Below are 16,725 nucleotides of genomic sequence, written 5' to 3'. Positions count from 1 at the left end.
ACCTCTCCCCATTTGAAAATTGTCTCAAGTCTTTCTGCATCCCCATTTGATGAGGCTTTGTTCCAATCATTTTCCTTACTCTGATGTCACCAACGAAGCTCCTTAATATGCTTTCCAATACTTTGCTGTTAATGTCTGATATCATTACAAAGTGTACTGAAACCAAAAATTTCCTTATGGTAACCCAGACAGAACATCTTCCTTTTCAGACATAGTTCTGTTTTCCTACCACTATGAATTTTCTGTCAGAAACTCTTTAAGCCATCTTCCTTTCCAGCTCCTAATGTTTTGCTTACCTACTTTCTCTGACAAAATCCTATGGTTTACTTCGACAAATGTGTTTGCAAAGTCAACAACAAATGTATCAATTCTTTTTCCTTGGACTAAACTTTCATGTCACTGTAATGATTGATTAATTGGGTTTGCATGCTCTCCTGACACAAATCCATGTGGACCTTCATTTATAAAACTATTCTTGATTTGATAATAAAATATATATTCTTTTATCACTCTTTCAAACTATAATTACATGTAAAGTTCAAGCTAAATGGTCCTTACTGTTTAGGAATTAGCTTTAATCCTCCTCTGTGTATCATTGTCACATACGTCAACTGTGAAATTCTGCAATTTCACTTTCATCCAGACTTTGCCTCAACAAAAACATCATTGGTTTCACTATGGTTGTTTTTGCCTTTCGATGAATATGGCTGAGATTACATCTGTCCCCATAGTCAAAGTTTCTGTGAGCTAGTTAATCAGTTTGATTATATCATCTGATTCTTCAACATCTATGAGCAAATTTTCATCACATCAGATGAGCAGTTGATCTTCAAATTTACACTTTTGAGTTGAATTCTGCTTTAAAATACTAAATCAACACCCCCAAATCATATTGGAGTTACTTCTCGTAACCAACTCCCACATATGTGGATTCCTTTCTGTGTTCAGTATCAATTTTTCTTCATTCATCTTTAGTTCTCTTATATGAGATTTCAATATTTCTACATCTGCATTCTTTACTTTCATATCCAATTCTCTTATCCTTACATCTTTCAACACTATCCTCTTCCTTTTCCATGCCTACTTGCTTTCTTTTCTTTGATATCTACTCAATAATTATTTGATCCAATCTCTTATAGTACATCTATGTGTCTGTCAATACTTTATTCTCTCTTGAGTACCTCATTCCCTTTTGTTCTTTTAATTTTCTCAATAATCTTTTCAAGTCAGATGTGTCATGTCAAAATTTACTTGTTCTTTAAATTTTCTCAATAATCTTTTCAAGTCAGATGTGTCATGTCAAAATTTACATCACTCAACGCCACTGTCTTTTACTGTTGCTGTATTATGTTCACAATCATTCATTACCATTTACAAGCTGTAGTGATTCCTATGACACTGTGATCAGACAGACTTGAATAATCTACTTCTACACCTGAAAACAATGCCATGTCATTTGAAGAAAAAAACTCTCATACTACTTCCTCTTATCAGTCAGTGGTTTACCTGCACAAGGCTGAATGAATAAAATAAGTAATTAGTGTTTGCAGCTGTTCTCTTTTGTCTGACGATCCATTATTCTTTCCTTTCTTAAAGTTTGTGCATCCATAATCTACTACTCTTTCCTGCCAATTAATAAACTGGAAGTTAAAGTCAGTATTCCATATCAGAGAGACAGACAGAAAGGCAAACAGAGAGAATGTAAAAAATTTAGAGGGTGAGAAAACAAAGCTTTCTCATGCAAAAGTAATACTGTAGTGATATACTGGAGCAAATCTGAGGAGGAGGAGCAATGCACGAGAGACAGACATAAGTGATTGCATGATTACTACATTCCAACACTACTGATTACGTTTACCCCAAATTGTTGTTAACTATATCCCAGATAATCAAGGTGACATATCAATTATTAAATAGCTGAATGAGGATGGGATGAGTAGTTATAAAAACAAGCTACCTGAGTGGAGTTCTATTTCTCTAATGTTTTGATACAACCTTCAGGGAGGACAATTTGTAATGAGAAAAGAGAAGCTCATGTAACCTATGAAGGATATTCCATTATGGGAAGTCTTGATGTGTTGTTTCCTGTTGTTTCAAGTCTTCCAGAAAAAGAACATCTTCCAGAGGTTACATGAACTTGTGTTTCCCTAATAACCCCTCCTATCTTCATTAGTCAAGAAGAATGATGAAAACACTTGAATAAATAACTTTTTAACTTCAGTGTAAGCTAACTTTAAAAGTTTTTAACACCCTGCCAGAAAGTCAGAAGTTCTGCTTAAGAGAATACACCAGAAAAAAGTATGGGAAGAAAAAAATTTATAATACTACTTCATGTGATAAAACAGGTCTTCTAAGATGTATAATTAATGTGCCATACAAAATATATTTTCAAGGCAGATGAGCCCATGACTACTAGACCCAAGACGAAAGGTGAAAATAAGAAACACAGCATATTCTTAGTTGGTTGTGTTTATCATGACCAGCTGACAACAGAATTCTTTTACTATCAACTCATCCAAAGCATACTTTTATCCAAAAAATAAAAGACGTGTGAACTGTCGGTGCCCTCGCACTATATCTTCCCTTTAAAGACGTAAATATAAGTTAATAAATCATACATTAGTGCCAAAGCTACAAACTTTCCTCATTCACACTCATGGGTAAACTCAAAAAGAAATCATAAATAATTAATAAAAAGGGGGAAAATTTTACATCCCCTGGTACTGTGTATACAACACCATTAAAAGCAGCAATAAAGCAGGAAGTTGCACAGCTGCAGAATCCTCTGGAAAAATATCCTGAGTAGCATCAAGACTTCTTACAAAGAGTTCATGGGGTAATCCTAAAAAATAAATAAAAAGGGGGGAAAATTTTACATCTGGAACAGTGTCTACAAAACTGAAGCAGATAACACTTTTCAGGCTATCCAGCAGGATACCTTCTTCCTGTAGGAATTCTTGTGAGTTCTAACTATCAACCTTCATCTTTAATTACACCTTTCAAAAGCAGCTGAATAAACCTTTACAAGCTGCCTCAAAGCCTCAGTGTGTGGAAGTGCCTTATGATACATCTCTAAGAAGTATCAGTCTTTCTCTAAATCAAAAAACACTGCTATTTATGATGATTATTATTTGTTCCTATCTGAATGTCACTTGATATTCACATCAAGGAGTCTTTTGTAAACTGAAAGTCTCTACAACAACATTAGAATGGAATGATACAACTGTTTCTTTCAAAGTACTAAACCAGTATATCTTTCAAAGTACTAAACCAGTATATCATCAATCATTTTTTCCATTAGTATGCAACCAGTATATCATCAATCATTTTTTTCCATTAGTATGCAAAGACAACTTATCTGTGCACTAAGCCCATTGCTTAAGAATAGAAAAAAAGTAAAAAAAATCACAGAAAGGAGCTGTAGAAGAGGATATATGGATAAGTGAGGAAATAAATGAAAAAGAATCATTTTCACAGTGGAAGATACTACAGATCCACACCAATGATACTGGAATGGGAAGGCTTTACAAAACAATGAAAATTCAAGACATGACTTTTGACAGAATATTAAAGGGTCATGACCCACACAAGACTAATGGTCCAAATGAAATTTCACCATATGTGCTGAAGATGTGTGCTGATACACTCGATAAACCAAATGAAATGCTGTTCAAGATGTCACCGGAGAAGGAAAAGTGCTGAGGGAATGGAAAATGGAAAACATCATCCCTACTGAGAAGGAAGGAGACCAAGAAGAGACACTGAAATGAAAACTGGTCTCCCTGTTAAGTATGGTCTGCACAGTAGGGTATTCAGAGACCAAATGGATAACCTCCACGAGTAAAGAAACTGCATTAAGTGTGACACAATTCAGATTTAGGAAAAGGTCATGTGTACCTAAACTCTTAGATTTCTATGGGAGAGCTGAGCTCTTTTTCAGACAAAAGAGGAGGCTGGGTGGACTGTTTGTATCTAAAGTGCCAAAAAGCATTTGACACTATTTCACATTGGACAATGCTTAAGAAACTGGATCACTAAGCAGGAATATGGGAAAGACTCCTTTCATGGATTGATCCTAATAGAATGGAACAAAGGATAGATGTCAGAAGAGCCTTCTTAAAATTGGTAGAGGTCACTTGTGGAGTGCCACAGGGTTCTATTCTGGAACCATTACCCTTCTTGAATTATGTGAATAACTTGCTAGAAGGTATGGACTCCTACCTGAACATGTCAGCACACGATGCAAAGGTAATGAGGGTTATGAAAAGTGAGGAGGATTGAATTAATTCAAAAGAGGACCTTGAAAGACTCTAAGTTGGTCTGATACCTGGTTGATGGTGTTCAACCCGAGGAAATGTTAAAAAATGATGATGGATTACAGCAGAAGATGGCCTTGATATAAGTATAATTCAGCAGGAGATAAGAAAGACATGCAGTAAGCGCTATACACTCGCCTTATTTAGAAAAAGTCCCATCACAGGTATTCATAAGTTCTCTCTCTCTCTCTCTCTCTCTCTCTCTCTCTCTCTCTCTCTCTCTCTCTCTCTCTCTCTCTACAAGATATAGAAACCTGTTGATGAAAATTTATGTATACATCAGAAGCAAAACTGAATACTGCTGTGTTATGTGGTCACCATCAAAACAATTACAAATACATGTAGAGAGAATTCAGAAGCACATCACAAGCAAAATCAGAGGGAATGGAACATATGGGTAGCCATGAAAGGCTTAAGAACTGCAACCATATACCATACAAAGAAGAGAAGGATATATGATAATCTACATATGGAAACAAAATGAAAGTATAAAAGGAAATGTATTAAACCAGAAACCTTCTCAACAGAAAAGATACAGTTGCTAAGTCTTCCAGAATTCCAACAAACATATTGAAAGTAAATGACAAAAATTTTGACAGCCCAGCCAGAAAGCTAGAACCATTATTCAATTTACAGCCACAAGAAATAAGAAACATGTAAGGTACAACTAAAAAACATTTAACTAAAAACTTGGAATACTACTGAAATCAGTTCCAGATGAAAAAAGAATGAATAATTATGTAATGCTGGTGTCAGCTGGAAAGAATACTCTTTAACATCAAGCAGGACATGCAGTAAGTGCTTTGTGCTAGCCTTGCCATTTTGACTAACTCTCAACGTAGGCACTCACAGGTACTTTCTCCAGATGAAGATCATATTCCGTTTCAGAGATTGAAGATATAAGAAACAAGAAACTACAGAAATAATGAAGAGTGAATAGTGACAAAGATTTATTTCTAAGTCAGAGTGTTTCCAAAGTGGACAGAGTAGCTTAACACCAATCAAGAACTTTGTGGGGTCATCTTTACATTCTATCTCCAGTCTGGTTTCACAAAATTTAGTAATTTCCATAATCTGGCACTTGAGAGAATATTGGTCTACAATGAATAGCACCCATACTTGAAGACTCTGCCCCTCTATTTACAGGGCAGTAACACCTGTTCCAACTGGAAATCCTTCAAAGGGGTAGCAACAGCAATAGACCATCTATTACTGCCTTAGCCTTAACAGGCCACTGGCTGAGGGCAACTCCAGTGCAATGTTTGCAGAGGCTTCTACCTAATGCTCCTACTGACTACTTCCACCTAATGCCCCTAACTACTACTTCTACCTTAAATTTCTGCCCAATGCTCCTGCCTAAATTTTCCTACCTTCTATTTCTATCTACTGCTCATACCATTTTGCCAAAAGGCAGGGCTAACGCATAGTGCTCACAACAGAAAAATCTAGAGCTACAAAGAATGAGCTATGTGAGTTATGAGTGGTTGAGTGTTATAAAAGACATGAAATTTTATGTTTGAGAACAGCACTCCAGTAGTCTACATGTGGATGAGGCAGAAAGAAAAGACAGCTACCTAGTTTAGAAAAGTATAACTTAAGAACCACTGAGGAGCTGGCTCACAACAGAGCCACCACTAACCCTCCTGATACCCAGATGGATACTACTGGTAGTATACATCCCTGTAAATACCATTAGTCCCAACAATATCATGAGGAAGCGAGCATGGGTTACTGATAAAACTGTATGGAGGAGAGTGTACATGTTGGAAATGAAATGTTTTTTTTTTTCTTTGCTTTGTCGCTGTCTCCCGCGTTTGCGAGGTAGCGCAAAGAAACAGACGAAAGAAATGGCCCAACCCACCCCCATACACATGTATATACATACGTCCACACACGCGACTATACATACCTACACAGCTTTCCATGGTTTACCCCAGACGCTTCACATGCCCTGATTTAATCCACTGCCAGCACGTCAACCCCAGTATACCACATCGCTCCAATTCACTCTATTCCTTGCCCTCCTTTCACCCTCCTGCATGTTCAGGCCCCGATCACACAAAATCTTTTTCACTCCATCTTTCCACCTCCAATTTGGTCTCCCTCTTCTCCTCGTTCCCTCCACCTCCGACACATATATCCTCTTGGTCAATCTTTCCTCACTCATCCTCTCCATGTGCCCAAACCATTTCAAAACACCCTCTTCTGCTCTCTCAACCACGCTCTTTTTATTTCCACACATCTGTCTTACCCTTACGTTACTTACTCGATCAAACCACCTCACACCATACATTGTCCTCAAACATCTCATTTCCAGCACATCCATCCTCCTGCGCACCACTCTATCCATAGCCCACGCCTCGCAACCATACAACATTGTTGGAACCACTATTCCTTCAAACATACCCATTTTTGCTTTCCGAGATAATGTTCTCGACTTCCACATATTCTTCAAGGCTCCCAGAATTTTCGCCCCCTCCCCCATCCTATGATCCACTTCCGCTTCCATGGTTCCATCCGCTGCCAGATCCACTCCCAGATATCTAAAACACTTTACTTCCTCCAGTTTTTCTCCATTCAAACTTACCTCCCAATTGACTTGACCCTCAACCCTACTATACCTAATAACCTTGCTCTTATTCACATTTACTCTTAACTTTCTTCTTTCACACACTTTACCAAACTCAGTCACCAGCTTCTGCAGTTTCTCACATGAATCAGCCACCAGCGCTGTATCATCAGCGAACAACAACTGATTCACTTCCCAAGCTCTCTCATCCCCAACAGACTTCATACTTGCCCCTCTTTCCAAAACTCTTGCATTCACCTCCCTAACAACCCCATCCATAAACAAATTAAACAACCATGGAGACATCACACACCCCTGCCGCAAACCTACATTCACTGAGAACCAATCACTTTCCTCCCTTCCTACACATACACATGCCTTACATCCTCGATAAAAACTTTTCACTGCTTCTAACAACTTGCCTCCCACACCATATATTCTTAATACCTTCCACAGAGCATCTCTATCAACTCTATCATATGCCTTCTCCAGATCCATAAATGCTACATACAAGTCCATTTGCTTTTCTAAGTATTTCTCACATGCATTCTTCAAAGCAAACACCTGATCCACACATCCTCTACCACTTCTGAAACCACACTGCTCTTCCCCAGTCTGATGCTCTGTACATGCCTTCACCCTCTCAATCAATACCCTCCCATATAATTTACCAGGAATACTCAACAAACTTATACCTCTGTAATTTGAGCACTCACTCTTATCCCCTTTGCCTTTGTACAATGGCACTATGCACGCATTCCGCCAATCCTCAGGCACCTCACCATGAGTCATACATACATTAAATAACCTTACCAACCAGTCAACAATACAGTCACCCCCTTTTTTAATAAATTCCACTGCAATACCATCCAAACCTGCTGCCTTGCCGGCTTTCATCTTCCGCAAAGCTTTTACTACCTCTTCTCTGTTTACCAAATCATTTTCCCTAACCCTCTCACTTTGCACACCACCTCGACCAAAACACCCTATATCTGCCACTCTATCATCAAACACATTCAACAAACCTTCAAAATACTCACAACAATATGTAGCGTAAGGTGGTTCGCTCAAGTAAGTAATGAAAGCGTAAGAAAGATGTGTGGTAATAAAAAGAATGTGGCTGAGAGAGCAGAAGGTGTGCTGAAATATTTCAGGTTTGGAGATATGGAGAGGACAAGCAAGGAAAGGTTGACAAAGAGGATATGTGTGTCAGAAGAGGAGGGTACAAAAAGAACAGGGAGACCAAATTGGAAATGGAAGGATGCAGTGAAAAAGATCTAGAGTGATCAGGACCTAATCATGCAGGAGCATGAAAAGCTTGCACAGGATAGAGTGAACTGGAACGATGTGGTATACTGGGTCAATGTGAAGTCAGTTGACTGAAACAGGGCATGTGAAGCGTAAGGAGTAAACCAGGGAAAGGCCTGTGAGGCCTGGTTGTGGAGAGCAAGCTGCGGTTTCAGTGCATTACAAATGACAGCAAGAGAATGGATGTGAGCAGCTGTGGCCTTTCTTCGTCTGCTCCTGGTGCTATCTCGCAAACGTGGGAAACAGCAATCAAGTATAGAAGAAAAAAAAGGAGGGGAGACATGACTACAACTCTCAAGTTTCTGAATCAATCTGACAAAGTCATTTGGGATTAGTTCATTGAAATAGGTAGGAACCAATCAACTAGGGTCAGCAACAAGATATGGAAATCTGTGAAGAAATACTTCTAGCTTAAAAGAGTGGTGGACAACCAGAACAAGTTAAGGAAATAAACACTGAATGCTGGGTGTTCCTGATGTAAGAAAATTATATGACAATGAAGTTGTTTAGATATGGAACTCTGCAAGTGTAAAACCCCTTCCCTGTATGCACGCACAATTAATTATTCTCACTTTTTCAAAAACAACTATTTCTACATTCATTTTCAAGAACTCCATTCCTAGTTTTATGAGGTGTATCAGGTTCATAAAAGTATTCATATTCTCAAACATCCTCAACCAATTCCCAGTGTTCTCAATTTCTAAGTAAGTTTCACACCAACAAAACTACATCTTAATTTTTCACTTTCCACTCTACCTTGATGTGTCATGTTAAATCAGTTCTATTCATTAACCTCCATATACCAAACATTTACAATACATCTGATCCCATATCATTCAACAAGCAATCACACAAACACATAGAATAAAGCCTTCCTTAACATAAATTTCATGATCAAGACACTACCATTCGTCATATACATGTAACCAACACATCTTCCTTTCACACATTAATAAAACTGTTTTCAGTATGATTTCATCACCTGTCTTAAAACTGTAAAACTATTGTCAACAGGATTCATAATTCTATGATAAATTAATTGAAAAAATTTCTATCTTGAACACTATTAATATATCACTGTGTAACAGTTTTGATAAAGTATCTAGCAAAAACCCTATACATATGTACAATTTGAACTAAGAAAAATTTCACACCTCATTGCTATGGAATATGAACATATGAATCACTTAAAATACAGAACCAAATCAAATTTCTTGAAAATAAATAGCATTCTTTACCATATGATCTTTCACTTCTACTAACAATACACAATCCAAAATTTGAAGGTTGGAAACTGCGTGATGCCCTGTAACCCATCAATGAGTAATGTATCAAGCAATACTTACACCCATTTCTTTATCATCCATGATTTCATCAACTACTGCCCTCTCTCAGCAACATGTGACTGCTCTTTGTGCTTATGTGTCCATAAACTATGAGCACAAACAATAAAATCTGAAGTCTGGAATGGGCAAAATTCTGGATAAACAAGTCTGGATAATAAAGGTAAGGGCATACGAGAAAAACATTATGAAAAAGAATAACCATCCCTGCACCAGGCAACAACCTGCCAACCACAACAAGTAAAGCTTTTCAAGGCCTTCTCATGCCAAAGCTACCTTACCTGGGATCGAGGGTAAGGAGGAGGGGGATGGCCTGGGTATGGTGGCGGTGGTGGAGCAGGCTGACGAATCATTCCCGGTCGAAGGCCAAGCATTCTCGTTCCTCCGCTTCCAATACCTGAAAATCCTAAAACTTACTATGGTGAGGGGCTGTTCATGAGTCTTATCTATCTACCTACCAATAAATCAAGACAAAACATGATGCATCTGAAATCATGGATTCTTTAAGAAATTTGTCAAACTTAACAATCTACCTTTTTATGCATGATAAAGAGCTGAGATCCTTCAGATGACACTTACTAGGAGTTGCCTGAGTTATGTGGGGAGCCATTTGAGGCTGTACTGGTTGTTGTTGAGGGGATGTGCTCATAGTCAGACGAACTGGACCCATTATTGGTCCTGGTGGGGGTCCAGCAGGAGGCCCTGAGGAAGGGCCCATTGGAACCATTGTAGAAGGAGAAGGCATGTTCGAACATTCATTACTCCCCACATTCACTGGACTTGGGGCAGATGAAGTCATATTAGGTGCTACTGATGTTTGTGGAAGTTGCACTGGAACATCTGGTTCAATACCTGATCTTTGTTGCAAACTGTGAGATAGCGTTGGGGTTGGATGAGGACCCTGTGACTGTGGACTACTATCTAAGGATATATTACTGGCAGGGTGGTGCTGGGGTCCTTGGCCAGGTGTAATGGTGGTTCGTGGGTGTGCGAGAGGACCAGAAGAAGGGGGACCCACAGGCACCTCACCAGACATTCCAACCCTATCTCTGGATGGGCCACGTGGTCCTGGCATTACCTCTTTCCCTTTTTCTTTCTTTCGCCTGTAGAAATAGATTACTTTGAATTCCATATTTTAATGCACAGAAGAACTTCAAAGAACAAATCAAAAATCAATTTAAGAATCCTTCTTTTCATGCAAACATATCTTGTGTGGTCTAGTCTGAGTAGAACCAAAAAAGCAGAGGGAAGTCAGAGGATTGGAGGAAGTGAAGTGTTTTGGATATCTGGGAGTGGATCTGGCAGCAGATGGAACCATGGAAGCGGAAGTGAATCATAGGGTGGGGGAGGGGGCTAAAGTTCTGGGAGCGTTGAAGAATGTGTGGAAGTTGAGAACATTATCTTGGAAAGCAAAAATGGGTATGTTTGAAGGAATAGTGGTTCTAACAATGTTATATGGTTGCGAGGCATGGGCTATGGATAAAGTTGTGCGGAGGAGGGTGGATGTGCTGGAAATGAAATGTTTGAGGACAATATGTGGTGTGAGGTGGTTTGATCGAGTAAGTAATAATAGGGTAAGAGAGACGTATGGTAATAAGAAGAGTGTAGTTGAGAGAGCAGAAGAGGGTGTTTTGAAATGGTTTGGTCACATGGAGAGAATGAGTGAGGAAAGATTGACCAAGAGGATATATGTGTCAGAGGTGGAGGGAATGAGGAGAAGTGGGAGACCAAATTGGAGGTGGAAAGATGGAGTGAAAAGATTTTGAGTGATCGGGGCCTGACCATGCAGGAGGGTGAAAGGCGTGCAAGGAACAGAGTGAACTGGGATGATGTGGTATATTGGGGTCGATGTGCTGTCAATGGATTGAACTAGGGCATGTGAAGCATCTGGGGTAAACCATGGAAAGTTCTGTGGGGCCTAGATGTGGAAAGGGAGCTGTGGTTTCGGTGCATTATTACATGACAGCTAGAGACTGAGTGTGAACGAATGTGGCCTTTGTTGTCTTTTCCTAGCGCTACCTCGCGCACATGAGGGGGGAGAGGGTTTTTATTTCATGTGTGGCGGGTTGGCGATGGGAATGAATAAAGGCAGACAGTATGAATTATGTACATGTGTATATATGTATATGCCTGTGTGTGTATATATATGTATACGTTGAGATGTATAGGTATGTATATGTGCGTGTGTGGACGTGTATGTATATACATGTGTATGTGGGAGGGTTGGGCCATTCTGTTTCCTTGCACTACCTCGCTAACAAAGAAAGACAGCGACAAAGCAAAATAAATAAATAAATAAATATATATATATACATATATAGAGATATATTATCTTTTTCTATTATTATTATCATACTTTGACGCTGTCTTCTGCATTAGCGAGGTAGCGCAATGAAACAGATGAAAGAATAGCTCAACCCATCCACATACACATATATATACCTAAATGCCCACACACGCACATATACATACCTATCCATTGCAAAGTATACATACATATACATACACACGCATATACATATATACACATGTACATTTTCATACATGCTGCCATCGTCCATCCCTGCCACCACCCAGCCACACATGAAATGACACCCCCCTCAACCCGTCTGCACGCAATGTAGCACCAGGAAAAAAAAAAACAAAGGCCACACTCATTCACACTCAGTCTCTAGCTGTCATGTGTAATGCAAATTCAAACATACCCATTTTTGATCTCCGTGATAACGTTCTTGCCTTCCACAAATTCTTCAACGTTCCCAGAACCTTCGACCCCCCCCACCCTGTGACTCACTTTCGTTTCCATGGTTGCATCCGCTGCTAAATCCACTCCCATACATCTAAAACACTTCACTTCCTCCAGTTTTTCTCCATTCAAACTTACCTCCCAATCAACTTGTCCCTCAACCTTACTGAACCTAACAACCTTGCTCACTTTACCAAACTCAGTCACCAACTTCTGCAGTTTCTCACCCAAATAAGCCACCAGAACTGTATCATCGACGAACAACAACTGACCAACTTCCCAAGCCCTCTCATCCACAAGAGATTGCAAACTTGCCCCTCTCTCCAAAACTCTGGCATTCATCTCCCTAACAACCCTATCCATAACAAATTAAACAACCATGGAGACATCAAACACAGCTGCCGCAAAATGACATCCACTGGGAACCAGTCACTTTCCTCTCTTCCTACTCATACAGATGCCTTACATCCTTGATAAAAACTCTTCACTGCTTCTAGCAACCCACCTTCCACACCATATACTCTTAATACCTTCCACAAAGCATCTCTATCAACCCTATCATATGCCTTCTCCAGATACATAAAAGCTACATACAAATCCATCTGTTTTTCTAAGTATTTCTCACATACATTCTTCAAAGCAAACACTTAATCGCTGTTTCCCACATCAGCAAGGTAGCACCAGGAAGCATAAGAAGAATGGCCCATCCACTCATATACACATTATATTTTATTTATTATACTTTGTCGCTGTCTCCCGCGTTTGCGAGGTAGCGCAAGGAAACAGACGAAAGAAATGGCCCAACCCACCCCCATACACGTGTATATACATATGTCCACACACGCAAATATACATACCTGCACAGCTTTCCATGGTTTACCTCAGACACTTCACATGCCTTGATTCAATCCACTGACAGCACGTCAACCCCGGTATACCACATCGCTCCAATTCACTCTATTCCTTGCCCTCCTTTCACCCTCCTGCATGTTCAGGCCCCGATCACACAAAATCTTTTTCACTCCATCTTTCCACCTCCAATTTGGTCTCCCTCTTCTCCTCGTTCCCTCCACATCCTCTTGGACAATCTTTCCTCACTCATCCTCTCCATGTGCCCAAACCACTTCAAAACACCCTCTTCTGCTCTCTCAACCACGCTCTTTTTATTTCCACACATCTCTCTTACCCTTACGTTACTCACTCGATCAAACCACCTCACACCACACATTGTCCTCAAACATCTCATTTCCAGCACATCCATCCTCCTGCGCACAACTCTATCCATAGCCCACGCCTCGCAACCATACAACATTGTTGGAACCACTATTCCTTCAAACATACCCATTTTTGCTTTCCGAGATAATGTTCTCGACTTCCACACATTCTTCAAGGCCCCCAGAATTTTCGCCCCCTCCCCCACCCTATGATCCACTTCCGCTTCCATGGTTCCATCCGCTGCCAGATCCACTCCCAGATATCTAAAACACTTCACTTCCTCCAGTTTTTCTCCATTCAAACTCACCTCCCAATTGACTTGACCCTCAACCCTACTGTACCTAATAACCTTGCTCTTATTCACATTTACTCTTAACTTTCTTCTTCCACACACTTTACCAAACTCAGTCACCAGCTTCTGCAGTTTCTCACATAAATCAGCCACCAGCGCTGTATCATCAGCGAACAACAACTGACTCACTTCCCAAGCTCTCTCATCCCCAACAGACTTCATACTTGCCCCTCTTTCCAAAACTCTTGCATTTACCTCCCTAACAACCCCATCCATAAACAAATTAAACAACCATGGAGACATCACACACCCCTGCCACAAACCTACATTCACTGAAAACCAATCACTTTCCTCTCTTCCTACACGTACACATGCCTTACATCCTCGATAAAAACTTTTCACTGCTTCTAACAACTTTCCTCCCACACCATATATTCTTAATACCTTCCACAGAGCATCTCTGTCAACTCTATCATATGCCTTCTCCAGATCCATAAATGCTACATACAAATCCATTTGCTTTTCTAAGTATTTCTCACATACATTCTTCAAAGCAAACACCTGATCCACACATCCTCTACCACTTCTGAAACCACACTGCTCTTCCCCAATCTGATGCTCTGTACATGCCTTCACCCTCTCAATCAATACCCTCCCATATAATTTACCAGGAATACTCAACAAACTTATACCTCTGTAATTTGAGCACTGACTCTTATCCCCTTTGCCTTTGTACAATGGCACTATGCACGCATTCCGCCAATCCTCAGGCACCTCACCATGAGTCATACATACATTAAATAACCTTACCAACCAGTCAACAATACAGTCACCCCCTTTTTTAATAAATTCCACTGCAATACCATCCATATATATACATATATATCCATATATACATATTCCTAAGAGTCCAAGCAGAAAATGAAACATGATCAGTTCCTAAGTGCACTTTCATGTAATAATCACATCGTCAGGGGAGACACAAGAGAGAAATATAACAGTCAGTTGATATACAATGAACAGACGAAGCTGGGACGCCATTTGGTAAACATGCGATTGTCCAAGAGCAGATGTGTCATTCTTCATCTGTTTCCTGGTGCTGAAGCAGGAAACAGCAATCAAGTAATAAAACAAAGAGAGATAGGACATGATTAAAAAGAAAGGATATTTTAACTCACCTTTCATCTTCATCACCATCAAGGTCATCAAAAAGGTTAGATGGCAACTTTTCATTATCCTCCTCCCCATCCTCTCCATCAGCAAATTCTAAGAGAGCATTGAAATCTCCACCCATTCCTGCAGTGATACATTTTGAGACAGTTAATTATTCTACACTAATAAGTTGTCAAGATTAGAAAGGCAATATTTCTATCCAGCAATCAATCACAAAGTAATGACTATTATGAAAAAGGAAAAAACACTGTTGAGGTAGTTTTAATACAGGTATGAACACAAAATTAGAAAACATAGATTTGAAAAATGTAAATGCTTCTACCATATGTTCTCAAGAAATAAAAGAAAAAACCTAGCCAGCATAAAAACCAGCTCACTGAATGCAAAACTAAATTTTAAAAGCCACTAAGCATGACCCACCTTCTCAGGGTGGGTGCATGTGCAACAGGCTTATTCACAGAGACCAGCATATCCCATCTCAGTTTGTCAGTGTGCAATAACATTTAAGTATGGTTTTAAGTATGGTTTTATTCTAATAACTAGGAGCAGAGGCAGTATCATAACCAATGAGGTTAGATGGTGCTGCTACTATGGGACGGGTTCAAAAGTTAAAAAGTTTTGAGTTTAGGACTATTTAAGAGGATACTCTAGTTCTGAAGTATCCAAGTCTCACCCAGCCTCCTTGTGGTGACTCATTAGTACACCATTATGGGTGAAACAGAAGGGGGAGGTGTGGACCAACTCCAACAAGGCAACAAAGTTTTTTTTAAACAGAAAAACACTTGGTGTGCTGGGGTTTTCAGTTTCTCAGACTTGGTTTTAGTTTGAAGGCATACCGAGAGACATCTTTTAACAGAGCCTTTTATAAAGAATTCTTGTTTAACGGACATGGAAAATATAACAGTCATGTATACAACAATCATATAAATCTGCAAGAAAACAAACCAACAAATATATCTGCTGCCATCTTTGTTTATATTTTCCAAGATGTGTACAGCACACCATACTCATGTCAGTTCAGTCTCAGTTGCTCCCTTTTTAACTATCTCCTATGTGTATTTCGAGAACATATTAAATCCATTATGTTTGGAAAACAGCTTGCAAGTATGTAGAAGCATCCATGGTGCAAAGGAACCAATTAATGTAGACTTAAAAATGTAAATGATATGCAGGTTTGAGGAAATTAAGCATCAGGAATATGTGGGTTAGTTGCTTGGATTAGCTTCCTCTAACATTAAAACAACACATGATAACAATGAGAGGATACAATGCGCCAGCCAGTCCACTATGTCCTAAGTTGAAATTAATTTTTTTCCGCAAAGGGAATAAGCCATTGGAGGCAATGGAGAGCAGAAAAATAAAGTTTAAGAGTACTATTGCAGAACAGCAGTAGTGATAAAACTACAAGCTCTTAAAACTTGTGGATGTTGATTAAATTCAGTTTCACATAATATTTGTATTTCCAGTCTTTATCTATCCATAACACACCAAAATAATATCTGCAGAGCTACTACTGTTTCTGAAGGAAGCCATTTTATAGCACTTAATACTTCAAGAACTAACACTGTCAGGAATGCATCTCTATAAGCCCCAAGTTATAATGACCCTTTTTAATTGGTTTTCACTTAACGGACATTCCCAAAGAATGGATCTTGTCCATCAAAAGAGGTCTCTATGTAGTATGCCTAAAGTTACTGCATGGATACTTGGCATGAGTTATAAGTGAGAATGTTCAGAAGAAGGAGAATGTGTTGGAAATGAAA

The 16,725-nt window shown here is 39.4% G+C and overlaps 1 protein-coding gene across 9 annotated transcripts in view; it reads right to left on the bottom strand.

The window, feature by feature from the left end:
* The window catches only part of trr (trithorax-related), a 156,312-nt gene that overhangs the window by 67,140 nt on the left and 72,447 nt on the right, over positions 1 to 16,725 (bottom strand). For 6 of the 9 annotated variants that reach the window (XM_071684172.1, XM_071684173.1, XM_071684177.1 and 3 more), the window contains 3 exons: positions 14,968 to 15,085; positions 10,116 to 10,639; positions 9,818 to 9,942 (listed from right to left, as the gene is read on the bottom strand). In XM_071684172.1, the coding sequence (XP_071540273.1) occupies positions 9,818 to 9,942; positions 10,116 to 10,639; positions 14,968 to 15,085 (767 nt within the window). The remainder of the gene's footprint in view (positions 1 to 9,817; positions 9,943 to 10,115; positions 10,640 to 14,967; positions 15,086 to 16,725) is intronic. The other 3 variants (XM_071684174.1, XM_071684179.1, XM_071684180.1) reach the window with 1 other exon arrangement.

This window comes from Panulirus ornatus, chromosome 37, assembly GCF_036320965.1.
Source record: "Panulirus ornatus isolate Po-2019 chromosome 37, ASM3632096v1, whole genome shotgun sequence".
NCBI lineage: Eukaryota > Metazoa > Arthropoda > Malacostraca > Decapoda > Palinuridae > Panulirus > Panulirus ornatus.
This window is presented reverse-complemented; position numbering and strand designations above follow the sequence as displayed.